Source organism: Physella acuta, unplaced genomic scaffold, assembly GCF_028476545.2.
Source record: "Physella acuta isolate Inbredline_101_S28 unplaced genomic scaffold, ASM2847654v3 ptg000371l, whole genome shotgun sequence".
Lineage (NCBI taxonomy): Eukaryota > Metazoa > Mollusca > Gastropoda > Physidae > Physella > Physella acuta.
Genome location: NW_026731890.1, coordinates 273,402 through 293,323, shown reverse-complemented (window position 1 = coordinate 293,323; position 19,922 = coordinate 273,402). Strand labels below are relative to the sequence as shown.

Genomic DNA, 19,922 nt, shown 5'->3' with positions numbered 1-19,922 from the left:
AAGTATGAGGGGGGGTGCAAATCGAAAGTTTGAGGGGGGGGGTGCAAATCGAAAGTTTGAGGGGGGGGGGTGCAAATCGAAAGTTTGAGGGGGGGGGGGTGAAAATCGAAAGTTTGAGGGGGGATGCAAATCGAAAGTTTGAGTGGGGGGGGGTGCAAATCGAAAGTTTGAGGGGGGGGGGGGGTGCAAATCGAAAGTTTGAGGGGGGGGGTGCAAATCGAAAGTTTGTCCCCGGGTAAAAATTGGACCCCCCCTTGAGACGATCCTGGCTACGCCACTGCATGTATCTAACCCACCATAAAACTTCATCTCTTTGTAGGTAACATGGACTTAGTTCTTAGACCTCGGCATATGATGGGACGGTGTGGTCATCGCTAAACTTAGGCTCCTATTCGTTATCCAATGTAAAACAGGTACTCATCAGAGATGAGTCTTGAGTTTAAACTGAGATCCGAACTCAAGACCTTCGGTCTAGCAACTTACTAAACGCTTAACTATTCGACCACGCTCTAGACTATAGACTATAGAGCTAGACTGAAATTGAAAAATGTATCAGAATTTATTTGCATCATTGGGTAAAACTCCATTTCAGCGTATTTTATTCTCCGTTGCTTGTTTACCTCCAGTTGAGCGTATTTTATTATAACAACCGAAACACACCAAAACATTAGGAAAACACGATTTATTTTTTTGTATTGTATTTTTGTTTTAGCAAATGAATAAAAATGAATATTTAAAAAAACACGACTTGTTTATTTGTATTGTATTTAAAAAAAAAGGCATTTGTCTCATGGTGAAACTGATACACTGTTAATCATTCTGTTTTATATTTTTGTATTTATGCAATAAATGTACAAACTCTGTGTTTTTTAATTTGACAGTTTTGCTAAAACTGAAAAAAATATTTTACTATAGAGTTGTATGTTATTTGAATTCATAGTAAATCTATCATCCTTCCCTTTTTTGTATGAGTAAATTTCTGACTTTTAAAAAAAAATTGATGTGAGGTCGTCCATAAATGACGTCACACTCGTAAGGGAGAGGGGGGGGTCAGCAATTTTGTGACGGTGTGTGATGAGGGGGGGGGTGGGGTTTCAGATGGTGTGACGTCCCTTTTTTGCATTATAAAAAAGCAATGTTAGAAAAACAAGTTTTAGCCGTTATTTCGCGTTTTAGAAAACGGTTTTAATATTGTAATATGAATTGATCAAAATACTCTATGTTGACAGAGTTCTTACAAGATTTTGGAAAAATTATCGATGTTTTAAGAAAAATTCAACAGAAATTTTGAGGGCGGGGGGGGGGGGGTGTAGACTGAGGTGTGACGTCATTTTAGGGGGTTTTGACTTTTTGTGACGGCGTGTAACGGAGGGGAGGGGGAGGTAAAAATCGTAAAAAAAAGCGTGTCGTCACAAAAAGCAAGACCCCCCCCCCCCCCAAAATGACGTAGCACCATCTGAACCACCCCCCCCCCTCATCACACACCGTCACAAAATTACCCCCCCCCCCACCTCCCCCTACGAGTGTGACGTCATTTATGGACGACCTCTAACATTAATTTTTTTTAAAATGACAACGTGAGTTGTCACACTTTCTCTAACACTCCAAGCCATCCCTCACCAAATTCCACCCCCCCCCCCCCTCGGCCCACTTTCGGCAGCATCATTGTGCCTTTTAATACTTTTATTCAGTTTAGTTGAAATTGGAACACTTAATTGTACAAAGTGTGCATCTCTATTTTTGTAACCAACAAACAAAGCACTTCAGTCAGTCTCTTTGTTGTTTTTTATTCATTTGTTAAAACGAAAATACAATACAAATAAATAAGTCGTGTTTTTTAAACATTCATTTTATTCATTTGTGAAAACAGAAATACAATACAAAAAATAAATCGTGTTTTTTTAATGTTTTGGTGTGTTTCGGTTATTATAATAAAATGCGCTCAACTGGAGATAAACAAGCAACGGAGAATAAATTACGCTAAAATGGAGTTTTACCCATCATTGTATGGCCTAAACCAAGATTAGATGGTGTACTTTGAAAATACATTATATATGAATAAAAGAAACCATCATTAGAACAGTAAATACAAAGACAATTCTAATTTAAGATTACATAGCATAAACCACCTAGTGTAGTGATTCAAAATTTCTTGCAACTTTGCTGATACATGTTTGTTATTAATTAGTAATTACTAATTAGCAGTGGCGTAGCGAGGTCGGGTGTCACCCGGTGCGGCACTTAATGGTGTCACCCCCCCCCCAGAGGCATAGAGACCCTTCCCAGGGACAAACTTTCAAATTTTCGATTTGCACCCCCCCCCCCCCCCCTCAAACTTTCGATTTGCACCCCCCCCCTCAAGTTTTCGATTTGCACCCCCCCTCAAACTTTCGATTTGCACCCCCCTGCTAATTAGTAATGTTAAAAAGTATGCAAAAGGAAATGTTATATATTGTTATAATGTGTAAGTTAAAAATGACAGAAGTGTGTTTGTTTTGTACAATCAGTGTCCTTCTTTGTATTTTAGCATGATGGTAGCCTATATCTTATAATAGAGTTTTATAAAACTTAGCATTCTGATTAGTTTTTACATGTTCTGACATGATTAAATGTTCTTCTGCTAATGTTGTTAAAATTAAAATCACATAAATCATGAATCAAAATTGAACATATACATAACATAAAATATAAATGAAGTGTTAAAACAATTTTATCAGGGATTATTGAATTACAATTATTTTCAAGGTAGTGAGTGTGATAGATTGGAATCATTGACGAGAAGCCACTTTGTTTGTTAACAGTAGTTTATTCACACCATGAGGAGAGAGAGAGAGGGCGGAAGTGACGAGACACTTATATACATAAACATGTAAGGGACATCACTCAAGATAACAATATAAATATAATACTAATACAGAAGAGTGAGTTCCCTTGACCTCACAATTATCTCAATCTATTACATCCCTTTACCCTTAGAACACAATAACACATCTCTCAATAGAACAATTGATAGTATCCTAAAATCACCAATTATATTGTAACATGAACACTATGGTAGATTACATCCTTACAAACAATGCACAATATGTTACAACACAATTAAAATACAAACAATGATGTCAAAGTCCTTTTGACCTTTAAAATCATAGGTCTAACTTATTTGGGACTTTGATTGTCCTGTTTGACCTTCTCAGTGGCTTTTGATTTGGTGACTCAATATTCTGACCATTTGGATTCTCTATCTCAGGAGGTCTAGGATTTAAATCATTAACTCCAGAATTTACATTTTCTGACTCTAGACAACTTGGTTCACTCATATCAACAGAACTTGGTTGTGGAACAAACTGAGTTGGTGTGAACTGTTCAGATTTGGTGGGATTGACAGATTCACACTTATTATCTGCACAAGTTATTTTTAACTGGTCTGCATGTCTACGGACAATAAGTCCATCATTTGTTTTTACTTTATAAGACACAGGTCCTGTACATTGAACAATTTGACCTGGTATCCATTTTTCCTTTCTCCCATAGTTTCTTAGATACACATTATCATTAACTGCAAATTCTCTTTCAATGAATGTTTGTCATGATTTAATGGAACTATTTTTGAATTGGCATCTGAAAGTATTATGCTATTATTCAGATCCTTAATTGACATAGATTTCTTTGATTGATCAATTTTCTCAGGTAATCTGATAGTGCTTTCCTGGTAACCAAAAATACTGTTTAAAAGTACTATTCTGGACAGTGGCGTAGGCAGGGGGGGGTTAGGGGGGGTCATAACCCCCCCCCATAGACCCCTCGGTATATATAAAAAGTATGAGGGGGGGTGCAAATCGAAAGTTTGAGGGGGGGGGTGCAAATCGAAAGTTTGAGGGGGGGGGTGCAAATCGAAAGTTTGAGGGGGGGGGGGGTGCAAATCGAAAGTTTGAGGGGGGGGTGCAAATCGAAAGTTTGTCCCCGGGTAAAAATTGGAACCCCCCCTTGAGACGATCCTGGCTACGCCACTGATTCTGGACCATATCACTTTGCAACTGTGATCCAGTATTTGAAATGGGTGTATTAAATGGCAAAAATCTTTTTTCTTTTCTTTTGATGTTACCCTTTTAGTTTCTGTAAGTGCTAATGATGTTAGCAAAGTTGTTTGATGATCACATTCCTTCTTACTAATGTATTCTCTTTAAAACATTTGAAATTGCCATATCACCATAATCATTTATTAAGTTACACATACTTTGTTTAGGCAACTCTGACTGATAATGGACTGCATCTTCTCCATCTTTTATATTATCTTCACAAAAGTTTTTATTTGTTATTTTATATGGCCTTAAGTCATCATTCACAGACTCTTCAGGCCAACCATTCTTACAGTACTCATTTACTTTTATTAAGCACTCCTCTTTTTGTGTTTCTCTTTTAATATCATTCACATTTATATTGGAGTTATCCATGATAGTGAAGAGAACAAATACATCTTCTGGTACATAGCTAAGGCTTTGGTTTTTTAAAGGTAATCTACTAAGACTATCTGCACTATTCTCAGATCCAGGTTTGTATTTCAATTCATAATTGTATGCAGTTAGTGTGATAGCCCATCTTTGAATTCTTGGTGAGGCATGCTCAGGTAGGGTTTTGTTTTCTCCAAATAAACCTAGCAATGGTTTATGATCTGTAAAGATGGTGAACTTCCTACCAAACAGAAACTTATGAAATTTCTTAACACCAAAAATGATGCCTAAGCCTTCCCTATCTAACTGAGAATAATTTTTCTCAGCCTGGTTCAAAGATCTACTGGCAAAAGCAATGGGTCTGTCACCCTTTTCATCCATGTGGGACAAGACTGCTCCTACACCATCTGGTGAAGCATCACATGTTAATATAAGTCTTTTCCCTGGGTCATAGTGAGTTAGTAAGGTGTCAGAAGACAAAGCTTCTTTTGCTGTATTAAAAGCAGTATCTTGTTGTTTACCCCAGTGCCAAGTTGCATTTTTCTGTAGCAGCTTGTACAGTGGTGATAGTTTACCAGACAGATTTCCTATGAACTTTGCATAGTAATTTATTAAGCCCAAAAAAGCTCTTAGTTGTTGGGTATTTTCAGGTTTGGGTGCTTCTTTAATGGCTTTTGTTTTCTCAGGTTGAGGTCTGATGCCTTGTTTGCTCAATATATAACCAAGAAAACTAATTTCTGTCAGCATGAATTGACATTTATCTTTGTTTATCTTTATACCTTTTTCACCAATTATTTTCAATACTTTATCAAGTGTTTTAAGATGTTCAGTGTCATTCTTACCAGTTATGTACACATTGTCAAAGTAAACACAAACATTTGGAATATCCTTAAAAATACTGTCCATGACAGCTTGGAAAATTCCAGGGCTGGATGATATGCCAAAACATAGTCTTTCATATTGGTAGAGTCCTTTATGTGTGTTTATTGTCGTATAGACTTTTGAATCTGGATGCAGTTCTAGTTGAGTGTAAGCATGACTAAAGTCTAATTCAGTGAATTTGTCTCCTCCTGCCAAATTCAAAGAAATTTCCTCAATGTTAGGAATAGGGTACCTATTTAGCTCTATTTGCTTATTCAGTGTAGTTTTATAGTCTCCACAAATTCTTATAGAACCATCCTTCTTTAACACTGGCACAATGGGCGTTGCCCAATCGGAATAGTCTACCTTCTTTATGATGCCATTAGATTCCAATCTACTTAGCTCATTTTCAATTTTATCCCTCATTGCATAAGGTGGAACTCTAGCTTTGCAGTATCTTGGATTTGTGTCTTTAATGCTTATCTTCACTGTTCTATCATTTAGTAATCCAGGATTACCAAAAACACATTTATTTTCAGATATAACTTTATCTAGTGAAGTAAGACTAGATTCTTTTGCATTGACCACTGAAAATATACTCTCCCAATTTAACTTAAGATCACTTAACCAGTTCCTACCTAGTAATGGTGGTCCATTTCCTTCAACCACAAGAAGAGGAAGTTTAACACTTTGACCATTATAACTTAATGAACCATACACTCTCCTATTACCGGAACATTGTCACCAGTGTATGTTGTTAGACACTTGTGACATGGTTGTAGAGGCACTGATCCTCCTGTGACAGAGTCAAAGTCCTTCTTTGTGATGACTGTTAGAGATGCTCCAGTGTCAAGTTGGAAGCTGATGCTCTTACCGTTGATATAAACTGGTACATTGATGGGAGCATGACTTATAGATTTCACAGAGAACAGGCTGAAATCCGGCTGCGAATCAGTTTGAGCATTTTCACTGGTAGAGTGGTTCATTGGTTGGGTTAGGTAGTCTTGGTGAGAGTTAACATAGTGCTGCCTTTGGTTGCGGTACTGTCTTGACTGGCTAGATTTAGCAACAGACGAAGACTTTGCAAAGCAGGCCTTGGCAATGTGACCTTGCTTACTGCACTTATAACAAGTTGCAGACTTGAACTTGCACCGATGAGATGCATGGGGACCTTTGCATCGATGACATTTTTGATAATTATTACTAGATTTAGATCTAGGCTTTAAACGTGCAGGCTGTTTAGCATAAGTTGAAATGCTCTGATGGGGTTGGTGTTTATTGACTAACCTGCTGTTTACTGTATGGATCTCTGAAGGTGCTAGAGATCTCGCCGCATCTGATGACTGCTGGAATGAAGTTGCAAGTTGTATTGCTTTTTCCAATGTTAGATCTGACTCGAGCAGCAACTTTCTTTGAATATCAGGGCTGTTTACACCTGTCACAAACTTTTCACATAGTCTGTCAGAAAGCGTATCGCCGAATTCACAAAATCTACTTAGATGACGTAAAGCAGCAACGTATTCTGATATTGACTCGTTTGGTTGACGAGTCCTACTGTCAAATCTAGCTCTACATAGAAACTTTGATGGGGTAGGCGCATGGTGGTCTGTTAGCAATTTGCTCAGCTCGTTAAAGCTCTTGGTAGTTAGACTAGCTGGTGCGCATAAGTCTTTTAGTAGCCTAAATTGTTGAGGCCCTATGACTGTTAACAAAACAGCTCTCTTTTTGGCTTCTATCGTCACGTCGTTAGCTTCAAGGTAAAAGCTTAACCTATCTAGGTAATCTTGAATGATTTCATCATTCGAATCAAATTCTTTTATTTGGCCATACAGCGCCATTATTCTAGAAATACTTAGCTAATATGCTCTAGCAAACCTCTTTTTTGCGTAAGTAGGTGCTCTTTCTAGTAGATTATTTATCCTTCGTCGCCAATGTGATAGATTGGAATCACTGACGAGAAGCCACATTGGTTGTTAACAGTAGTTTATTCACACCATGAGGAGAGAGAGAGAGGGCGGAAGTGACGAGACACTTATATACATAAACATGTAAGGGACATCACTCAAGATAACAATATAAATATAATACTAATACAGAAGAGTGAGTTCCCTTGACCTCACAATTATCTCAATCTATTACAGTGAGTTTTTTTAAAACCAAACTAAATTTCTTACTTTATTTAAAAACTCTTTACATTTCTTTAATGTAATTAATTACAGTTTGTTTCAATGATTTTCCTATTTCTTTCTCTTTAAGAATCTCTACAAAAAGAACGGTGCAAAAAAGTTGATCATTAATGGAAACCACTGCTACTCTGGCATAATTAATCAAATCATTAAGAATCACCAATTCTTCTCCTGATTCAAAAAGAAACTTCAAAATACAAATAGACTTTTGTTTAAGATCTTTTAGAACTTTAATCCTATTTTCAGGCTCATCAAGGAATGTATTCACTAGCTGCTTAATAATTGGTTCAAACTGCTTGTTATACTGTTCTTTAATAATAGACTGGTTCATCTGCATTAAAAGTTTGTCTCTGCCCAGTTTTGCCTGTTCAAACTGTTGCTTCGTATAACGCTTACGCGAATGATTCAGTGAGTCTATCATGTTTATAAGTTTTTCAACTTGCTTTTCGCGCTTCTTGTCATCATCAACTGTTCTTTTGTTGTTAAACAAAATAATATTTTCTCTACATTCCCTGACAAGATCTCTAAAATAACCTGTCTGCTCCGCACACCATTTCTCAAATGTTACTTCTTGATCAAAATTATCCCCACAAGTCATGATTATAATACCAAACTCTTTTAAGAAACTTTCACCGAATATTTGTTTCAGTATTGTGATTGTTTGTACTTCTTCATTTGTAAATCTGACACCAAATCGAAAAACCAACACAAAGGCATGGTATCCAGAGCTTTTTTCATCAAATATTTCTGTCATCTTGTTAATAAAAGTAAGTAGGCCTTCATTATTCTCTCTGTTGTTATCGATCCCCATTGTATCGACCACTTTAATAGTTCTCTTACCCTTGTAGATACAGGAATCTTGTTCAAAGGAAGTTGTGCAGGAATGTCTGCCTGCTGAAGTCTTGAATGATTTTTTATTGAGGATTGAGTTCCCAGTAGAGCTTTTCCCATTGCCTGTTTTTCCAATGAGTATCAAATCAATGTCTCTGTCTGATCTGAACATGTTATGACCTAGGAAAACATAAATATGCTAAAATTATATTTTACATCTTATGCATTTAAACAGCAATGTGGATAGGACCTTATACAAATGTTACTTCATGCAGTTTGATAGTATTTGTGTTCTAAGCCTACACAATTTATTTTGATATTGTACAGCAATAAAGAATAACTTAATGGAAGAAACTCTGAACACATATTTTTGTTGTTATAACTGCTCACATTTAAATATAGAGTGTAGAGATAATTATAATGTTTACAAAATTAACAGTAAGTATTGCAAGAAGCATGTTTAAAATTAGAAAAAAATCAGCTCAGACTTACAATATATATATTAGATTTGTAGCCCATATTAAATTATTACACATATAAAATACAATCATAATAATAATAATAATATGCTTTATACAATAATTAATAATACTTAATAACTTAATACTAGATTCTAGGTCTAAACTCTAAAAAGACTAACTGCCTAATTCTCTAATTCTAATACTAGTAATTTTAGTAATATACTCTAATACTAGTCTAATACTAAAGTAATAACCAAATGTTAAATTTTTAACTAGAATCTAGATCTAGAATAAATCAATTCAATCTATTTTATAGACATAGAGTATTGTATAGATTATAATATATTCTTCTACTACTTACTACTGTGTAGATCTATAGGGTAATCTATCGTTTTAGCGTAATCAATTCGGTCGTCACTAGTAATGTAGGGATAAGGTAACTAATAAATATGGCTTAAATATGAATATATTTTTGCATATTCTACTAAAATACTAAAGATAAATGAACATTAAACCACATTTAAGGGTTAAATCAATAAAATTGTCATGAAATTAAAGTTTAACAACGATGTTCCAGATACTAAATTTGCTATTAAAAACAGCGGCCATCTTAAGAAAATATTATTTTGAGTCATTTCCCTTTAATTGCTATTTGTATGGAAATGTATTGATGTTTGCTATTAAATACGTTTGTCTTGTGTTTAAATACAAAGCATGCGTTTTTTTTTAATTCTGCCCTTTAAACAATTTAATTGACTGACAATAAACATCAGTTCTAGAATTATTATTATGAGATGCAATTTTTATAGGCCTACATTCAGAAACTCCCTATTTTTATAGAGCTACCACTACATATCTAACATTTATTTAAATATTAGTTTGAGTTAATTGTTATTGCTTGTGCTATTGTTTGTTTGCTATTTTCATGCTTTTTTCCTATAATTAGTGATTTTATCATAAATGACGTGACGTTTTTTGACCTCTCTTCACCTCAACCCCCCCCCTCCCCCATTTTCGCCGTCACGAAATAGTCGTAATGTAGAAAATTACCTTTTTGCCCTGCCTGTTAAAAAGTCAAGCCATAATTCAAACGAAAAAGAATTTTTTTCAGCATTTTTGTATTAGGCGAAATACATAACGTTTCACGTTTCTTTCCTCTCCCCTTTCCCACGTAAAAACGTCGTCTCAAAACCAGTTACTCGACCCGTTAAGTGCGTGATGTCATTTATGGTAGATATCAAGTCCTAACCTCCAATATACATTTTGAACAACCTTTGTTGTCAAAATGTTGATACCAAATACCCAAAATGAGTTATATGGGGTTGTCCATAAACGATGTCACATATGCTATTCTAATGTGACGTCAATTTACGCAGGACTGCAATTTATGACCTATAATGAAGGGGTGATCGGGGGGGGGGGTGAGTGACGTCAATTACGGAAGACTTCTATAAAGCTGTGCTCAATGAAAATGAGGAACATAAAGCGTTCGTTTTCATGCATACCTTTGCTCATAACGAATGATCATAACTATTGCAAGCCTGTTGTCCTAAGCGGTGTTAAACAACCTCAGCACACCAGGCCAAAAAGGGCCTGCCACTAAATGCCTACCTACGAAAATAGGCCGCACTACATTGACCCCAAATGAAATAACTTCTGACAATAAGGCTCAAACCAACTAGCTCCTGGCAACTATATTCGACAAGAATCCAAGACAATTATTGGCTTGCAGGTAAAATTGGACAAAACAGCAAGTTTCGCGACATGGGGCATAACAAAAGATCAACCCTTAATACGACAGCAGCTAATGTAAAAAGCCAGAGCTCAGTAAAGGATTGAGTTTAATATAGAAATAGTGTTAGCAGTGGACGGTGCATTAAGAATACGGCCGTCGGCTAATGCCCGACTCCGACGATGTCTGAACATAAATTTTGTCTTTTATGAAGTGCGGAGCACCTTTAAGAGCTGAGCTTGGAAGGGGGGGGGGGGTCCCTTTTGACACCACCACTATCGCCGCTTATGTCCACATATCAATCACAAGTTTTGCGTGGAGCTTAATGGGCAGACGAAGTGTATAGGTGGGACCGGGAAATGCATTTACTGAAGCCGCTGTGTCACGGGCATTTTACAGCCGAACGTCTCAGGGCAGCAGGTTGCAGAGATTAAAAGCACGTGAATTTGTATAGTAGAGGGAGCACCGCATGCCACTGTAATAAATTAAACACCAATATAATTTACCGAACTAAAGTCATTTAGATCTATTCGTCAGGCTAAAAGTCGCTAAAGTCTCAACTCCATGTCCATAGTGTCTGTTTTGATTTTTTTAATTACGCGGTATCTGTTTCTTTAACATTAGCCTAATGACAAATGACGTCACGCGCGCCGAGAACTTGGTGACGTTGTGCTAAGTGGGGGATGAAACGGCGGGGTTGAAAAAAATGACGTATTTCTTTTTTTTAACAGACGAATAAGCGATAGATTCTAATTTTCCCACGAACTATAGGTTGAACTAGTTTTTTTTTTCTAGAGGGAGATATCAGTATATAGTGGGTGTTTTTTGTTTTTGTAATAATGGATGGTGGGGAGGGGTAAACATCGACCTCGGAACAAATAAAAAACTGATGAAAGCAGAAGGCAAAGAAAAAAAAACCATGTGGTATTCAAATGTAACTAATTAAAATTTAAAACTTTTTTTATAAACACAATAATCTTAATTCAGAAAAAGTGTAGGCCTAAGACTAATGTTTACAGACAAAATAAACAACTAGGCTTAAATGGATCACCCATAAACATTGCCGGCGCCAGGTTATTTTTTTTTTCATGCCCCCGTATTATCAGAGGCGTAGCGACCCTTCCCAGCACCCGGAGACAAGCTTACGATTTGCACACCCCCCCCCTCAAACTTTCAATATGTTTTTTCAACCCATTTGGGCGCCCCGCCCCCCCCCCTATGGACAGCGCCCCAGGCGAAGCCTAGTTCGCCTTATAGGTAGCGCCGGCCCTGTCCATAAATGACATCATACTTTTCCCGATGAATTCCCTTTCCCCCGATCGTCACTAAAAGCAAGATGATGATATCATATCGCAGTTCTACTATACCCGAACGCGTAATTACAATTTCTAACGAAAACGAATATACTGTTCATCATTTTTTAAAAAATATTTTACCCCGTCCTATATTTTGAGTCCAACGTCATTTATGAGGAATATGGACGACCTAATGATTGACAAGTTAATCAGTACAAAAGGGTTTAATAAATGTTGGACCTCCCAAAAGTTTTTGAGATCGTGGATGTACATACATGCATAGCCTTCATTTCAATTGAAATTAAAGATAAGAAGACGGCCCTCTGTCATACTTATATTAAACAAGACAGCTATATATATTAAACAACAAAGTCAACACAATATACATACGAATAGACATTTGTATCAAGGGAAACTACTCTAAATTTTATTTGGAAAGATGGCCGCTGTTTTTATCTACTAATATTTATCTCAAACACCTAGTTTAAAGTTAGTTTCATGTTATTTTTAATTGTTTTGGTCACTGATTGTTATTTTAAATCAATTATCTGTAATATTTTGTAAAATTTGACTTAAATATACGTATTTAAACAAATATATTCATCAGTTACCTCTCCCGCACATTACTACTGCAGCCGAATTGATTACGCTAAAACGATAGATTACCATACTATAGTACACTCTACACTACAACTCGGATTTATAATTTTATATTTAGCCTATTTTTTAGTATTTACCAAACCTTCTGATCTAATACTGATGTTTTTATTTTATTCAATGTTGATGCTTACACTTCGTACAAAGGTTAGTAATAATATTATAATAATGATTACAGCGCAATACCTGACAGGTTTAGTTTAATAATCAGTTTAGTGTTGTTTACTTTCAATACTTTGTTTTACCAAAGCACATTGAATGATTAATAATTAATTGGGAATACCCAATCAAACTTTGTATAAAGACTAGAACTAGATCTATAATCTATAAATATCTTGTAATAAGTAAACTGTAGCATGACTGTTAAAAATTAATCCATCAGCAATCAAATGTCACAATAAATGTTACAATATGTTTTACTTTAAATATGAAATAAAAAATACACATTGCTGAAATTGGTCACAACCTCCACATCAAAGTGTAAACATAGTCTAAGGTTTTATTTTTAGAAGGCCCCCATTTTTAACAATTATTTAACATGCATTTGGATTTTTAGAAATGGACTAAGTGTATGGGAATTCCCGAAATTATGTGACTAGTTCTGTTACTTATCATTGTAGTAGTGGACAGCAAGTCAGTATTTTATATATTTAATTATTTTCAATAAGAATAACCAATAGGTACGACTCTTTTTATTTAGGCCTACTACTTAGATTCTAAATTTTCTAGTGGTCAAACCAATCTAAGCATATTTTCACCAAAAATGTGTCACGGTAGGATTTTTTTAATTCGACATACTTATTTATTATTTTAATATTTGTCATAGTATTGCATTGTTAAATTTATTGGGGTTGATTTTTTTTAAATAGCATATTTTTGCACAAAGACTTCAGGAAAAAAGTGGGGGTGTAGCAAAGACATGTAACTTCCATCAGTATATACATGGGTGACATCAGAGTCACACACTAAAAAAGAGAAGCCAAAAGGTTACCTTAACACAAAATTGAGCACAGCCCTAATTATTAATAATTAAGCCTTAACCATTGTTTATTATTACTCAAGTGATATTTTTGTACTCTAGTTAGAAGCAGCTACTGCTAGTTGTTTCTTTTATGTTTGTTTTTACTATTTAGTTACAATAAAAGCCAAAATAATATTATCAGTATAATATGTTGCTAGGCCTATAGACCTAATTTAAAAAAAAATAAAAAATATGTTCTTCTGCTAAATATTTTGATACATAATTGAAGAGGGTTATATGAAGTAAACAAATTATATTTCAGAACAATATGAAAACTGAAATGTCCTATTTGCAACAAAGAATCTTTTACTCTTATACCGATATCGGTTTATAAATTATGATGCTTAATTGTTTCTTACTTACATTTTAGGATTTGCTAACTGTGCACTGTCATGCTGGATATGAAAGAAAGTCTACTGGAAACATAATTGTTCTAGATGCGCAGTAGAGTTGATGACTGTATTGTAAAAATGTGTGATAGAGAACTGAAGGTCAAAATAGAGAGGCAGAAAGATAATGCCATGAAAGAAACATGCAATGAAATTCTGTACATTACTAAAAGAGCTGCAGAGCTGATTTGAGTGATTATGCTGATCAGAAAGAAGTTCATCAACACCTATTAACAAGAATAACTATCTTAATCACCAAATTAAATGATTTTGATAAAGGTACTAAAGTCTTGGAGGAATCTTTGAAGTTGGCTGTTGACATGAAAATGAAACTTGAAGAAAAGTTACAAAGAATTGTAACTTTGGTGACGATGATGAAATAGCAGACTATTTTATTTTGCTAGCTATAAAAATACTTTAAATCAATGCTCCTAAATTTATGAAGAATTGTTGGGAAACATCAGCTAAATTATTGACTAATACCATTTTATGTAAAATATTAGCGTAGTAAATTCTCCTACACCTCAATTTATTATAATTATATTATTAAAAAAAACAGAATGTAAACCATATATGTAATAAAAGTATGTCATATTTAACATTCAAGATCTACTACTAGCTTAGGCAAAAATATATTGAATGAATGATGGATTGGAAACGATTATAAAAAGTTGAATTATTGTAGTCATGAAACTATTTTTTTCAGATATAGCACTGGGATTGTATATGATGCTTAACTTTTCTTTCTTACTTTGGTAATTTTTTGGTTTTTAAAAAAGCAAGCTTGGTTTAAATCATAATTTATTTCATAATAAAATAGCGGTCACCTAGAAGTGTGGCCTAAATGGAGAAGATTTACGAGAAACAAACACATTCACATATCTGGGAAGCGTGATCAATAAGGACGGGGGAGCAGACGAGGACATAAAATGCCGTATCAACAAGGCTAGACGTGCCTTCAACTCACTACGCCCGATATGAAGGTCCACGGCCCTGTCACTCCTGAGCAAAATGGGGCTTTTCAACCCAAATGTCCAGGCAGTGGTGCTCTATGGCTCGGAGACTTGGAGGGTTACGAAGACAAATACTGATAGGCTACAGGCGTGCGTAAACAAATAAGATGGCCAGACAAAATATCAAACAAAGACCTGTGACAATTTCTAAAGCAACAGCCAATAGAGAAAGACATCAAGGCCCTTAAATGGGGATGGATCGGACACACATTAAGAAGAGAAAAAGAAAACATCGCAAAACATGCTATGGACTGGAATCCCCAGGGAAAAGGGATGGTGGGCCGGCCAAGGAAGACATGGAGAAGAACGGTTGAGGAAGAAGCGAAAACAGCTGGGCTCACATGGGCAAAGATTAAGGGAGCAGCCCAACACCGAGTCCGCTGGAAATGTGTGGTTGCAGCCCTTTGCTCGGTATATTAAAATGCTTTTGAGTTCTTGAAACTAATTAGTAGACCCTAAAAAATATTCGGGGTCCCTTTCTAAACTCTTTAAAGATACAGCACGTCTTCGCAAAATGTGATGATAACTACTTCAATTATTGTCTCCCGACATTTATTAATGGCAATTAATTTTTTTTACGGTGAAATATCATTAAGATCATTACTCAAGACACCGTCCAATTCACCTCGTGGTTGAAACAATATTAAATAAAAATGTCAATCCTATCTTATTACTCAAGCTTAATACATTATAATCGTATAATTAATTTCTCGTCGGTTAATAATTTGAATATTTCAAATTATTTTCACAATTTTAAATAAAATGTAATCATTTGGTGAACATAATGTTTCGCCATTTTTTACTATCCATTGAAAATGATAACTTGAAATAACAGATTTATTTACTAAACACTAGAGCAGTGGTGTAACAGATCATACGAGGGCATCAGTACATTAAAGACCTGGGACCTCTACCACCAAGGGCATAAGCAGGTTTTTGGTGTAGGTAGGGAGAGCGGCTTGTCTATAGAAGACGCATTATATACATATTCAAATTAAAAAAAATTTATAAAAATAACCATACATATTTATATATATACACACATATATATATATATATATATATATATATATATATATATATATATATACATACATATATATATATATATATATATATATATATATATATATATATATATATATATATATATATATATATATATTTATATATATATATATATATATATATATATATTTATATATATATACATGTATGCATATATACAATACAGACATATATATACATATATATATATATATATATATATATATATATATATATATATATATATATATATATATATATATATATATATATATATATATATATATATATATATATACATATATATATATATATATTCTTCAAGCAACCCACTCATATATATATATATATATATATATATATATATATATATATATATATATATATATATATATATGTATTGTTAGCATATACAAATATGCATATATATATATGATTTATATATATATATATATATATATATATATATATGTATATATATGTGTATTGTTAGCATATACAAATATGCATATATATATATATGATTTATATATATATATGTATATATATATATATATATGTATATATATATATATATGTATATATATATATATATATATATATATATATATATATATATATATATATATATATATATATATATATATATATTTATATATATACACATAAAAATTAAAAAGAGAAATCGAAAGGGCATTTGTATCTAGAAGTAAAATTATGCATATTTTTTTTTTGTAGATTTATATTTTCTTATCACTAAAAAAAAACCCCTGATAAAACGGAAATTCCTAATTTGAAACTGTGAACCAAATTATTCATCGGGTTTTTCCACTATACTAGTGGTTATTGCGTTGCAGTAATATTTCTGGTATAAACATTTCTGGTTATTAAAGGAAAAAAAACAAGTTTCTTATGATACCAGGTAATTACAAAATGAAATAATATGTAAACGAAGCAAAACAATTTAGGTACGCTTTAGATTTTAAATTCATAAAGACTTATTTAATATGCAGTTATGCTACAAGCAGCAAAACAATGTCTAACTTAGCCTTAAAGTTGCGAATTTGTGGACAGTTTAAATGTATTTTAATAATGATCCAAGAATTTTTAAAAAATACTTTACGATATATATATATATATATATATATATATATATATATATATATATATATATATATATATATATATATATATATATGTGTGTGTGTGGGTGTATATATATATATATATATATATATATATATATATATATATATATATATATATATATATATATATATACAGAGAGAAAGAGAGAGAGAGGAGACGGTCATCTTATCCCCTAAGGAAAAAAATTACAAAAAAAAAACGGTTTAGTTACAACTTAAAAGCAAAGATTCTTGTAAACCAACAAAAATAATTCATGATATGAATGTGTTACTACGACAAGGCCTACTAATTACCCTTCCGTTCGTCGTAATAGTATAACTGGTAGTGGTACGTCAAATATACACCGAAGGATATAAATAATGTTCCTTGTACAATAAATAGGCCAATGTAATCAAATATCAAAAGATTTTTTTCTACAGCTCTACCAATTAAATTTATTGTCAGAGTTGACACACATAAGAATTATGCGAACCTTGTTGGACCTTTACAAATGCAATATATACACAAGCACTGCAAATAAAACATCAACTTGTACTGCCTTACACTGTTCAGATGTAAGTTTGTTTATTTAGCTAGTAGGCCCATAGACGTGTTACAATGAAATATATAGCTCGAAGTACGATAACTGAGGATAGGTTATGCAAGAATTAAACACGCAGTTATTTTTTTATATCTGTAAGGCGTAGTCTTAAATTGTTATATTACTATTTCTTAAATTTGTGTTTCGTTATAAATTAAAATGAATGTCTATAGGCCGATCAGTTTAAATTCAAAATATCCATTGTGCTCTGTTAAATGTCTTGTTGTCATAATCGAATTATATTTGCTAAAACATTTATTCTTGCTCTGTTTAGTTTTTGTATTGATTGTTTTATATTTATATATTATGCATTTTATGTTAATTTCCTCCAAGGTAACTTGGTTAATACGTTGAAGTACAATTATTATTTTAATTGGAATTCAACGATCTCAATATTGATCTACTTGTTTTTTTAGCCTTAGCCATTGAAGATGGAACACGTTATGAACATGCCAGAATAAGATTGTTTTTTTAATTCCTGTGTTTATATTAGTTGCTGCTTCTTAACACAACTAGCCATCGGTTACACGTGAATGATAGGTCTATATATTGTAAATCTTATACTTTTTAGAGAAAAATAATTTATAAAATAGTTATTGGTCAAAACGTAATGTGTTTAATTACAGGCTTAAGGATACTAGTGACAAAGCAAAGAAATAACTAAATAGCTAAAAATCTGACACATTTAAGCTAACATAGGCTACCGATACCTATAGGAAAAATTAAAACCAAATTATATGCACACACTGATTAAAACGATTTCGTTGAAAACCCGTCTTTTCAATGGTAGGCCTATTTATGTTATTTTCTAAAGCAAGTCGTATTCGTTTTGGCCGAGAAAATAGTATACACACTGAGAAAATGTATAGATCTAACTCAAATTTGAATGAAATAGTGCATTTCTTCATATTCTAAAATTGGAAGATGACGCTTTAGTGTTGTGTACTTTACGTAGTTTAAACATATGACGTGTGACTTTATTGTTTTTTGCGTTCTTGTCACAACCATAAACACTTTCCTGTTGGCATAATTAAAAATGTGTTTTTACATTCGAATATGCCTTTCTTTTTATTTTTTTCTTAAATTAAATTTAGCTTAGTTGTTTTTATTAATGCTACAAAATAAGAAAAAAAACAGCTTAAATTTGCGAAAATAAAGAAACAGTTATAGGGGCTTAAATTCGAATAATAAAAACGCGATATTAAGTCAAATTAACATAAATATTGAACATTTAAATATTTAATTCTACAGAATTGAAAAATTCGCTTATTGGTTAAAACATAAAGTCTAATAAGCGGCATAGTTACTTATTTTGCTTTTAACAACAATTATTTAAAATTAACGCATGAAAGAAATACTTTTGAATATACTTTACACAGTTTTGAGATATTTAAAAAATACTGTGTAGATATTAGTATTTTAAAATGTAATATAGATAAAATCCAGTTTCATAGTTTTCAGAAAACAACTCTCTTCTTATTATCAATAACTGATCATGGAAGACGTTACTACGGATCCAATGTTTTTAAAATTAGCAAAAGCACAGTTGCATCAACTTTTTCAGCAGTATGTAAGGGTTGATAGTGTCATTCACATTATTCAAGCGTATGATTCAAATATTCTTACAGATGCAGACAAAGTAAGTTCATATCTACTGTAATTCTTAAAGTCATATATTAGCAATATTGTACATATATATATATATATATATATATATATATATATATATATATATATATATATATATATCCTTATGATAGTCGCAGAGGTTAGCCCTTTTCCCCAATGATAAATTGTTTTCGTACAGCTTTTCTACTTTCTGGGATGATGCCGTTCTCAAGGCGTAATTTGTGTACAATCTTACATAACACAGATTTACATGAGTTTCTGGAAATCGACACAATATGGAAAACAAACATACACTAGCAAACACTGTGCATGTAAACAAGTAATCTGTCCTACAAATAACGCTTTGTAATTAGATTAACACATTATCTCGAAACTGAATCGTGGCAAGGCAAAACGAACCAAGCGATACAATAGTGCTCAATAATAAATATAAGAGATACGTCCAAAATTTGTGTCTGCTACACTTCGATGGATTAGAAACAAAATAGAAGAAATTACCCGAAAAAGGTGAAAAATTAAGTTAAAACAAAAGCGATATATACATATACAAGCAAAAAAATGTATATATATATATATATATATATATATATATATATATATATATATATATATATATATATATA

At 33.0% G+C, this 19,922-nt stretch overlaps 1 protein-coding gene across 1 annotated transcript; it reads right to left on the bottom strand.

The window, feature by feature from the left end:
- Positions 1–7,467: 7,467 nt before the first annotated feature.
- Positions 7,468–12,711, bottom strand: LOC131941740 (GTPase IMAP family member 7-like). The gene is made up of 2 exons (XM_059301203.1): positions 12,658–12,711; positions 7,468–8,506 (listed from the first exon to the last, which is right to left on the bottom strand). Exon 2 carries the CDS (start codon positions 8,496–8,498, stop codon positions 7,500–7,502), a length of 999 nt encoding a protein of 332 aa, XP_059157186.1. The 5' UTR covers positions 8,499–8,506; positions 12,658–12,711; the 3' UTR covers positions 7,468–7,499.
- Positions 12,712–19,922: the final 7,211 nt, after the last annotated feature.

Bases quoted from the DNA above. Each gene is read 5' to 3' on its own strand.
- LOC131941740 (XM_059301203.1), bottom strand. From the start codon at position 8,498: ATGTTCAGATCAGACAGAGACATTGATTTGATACTCATTGGAAAAACA.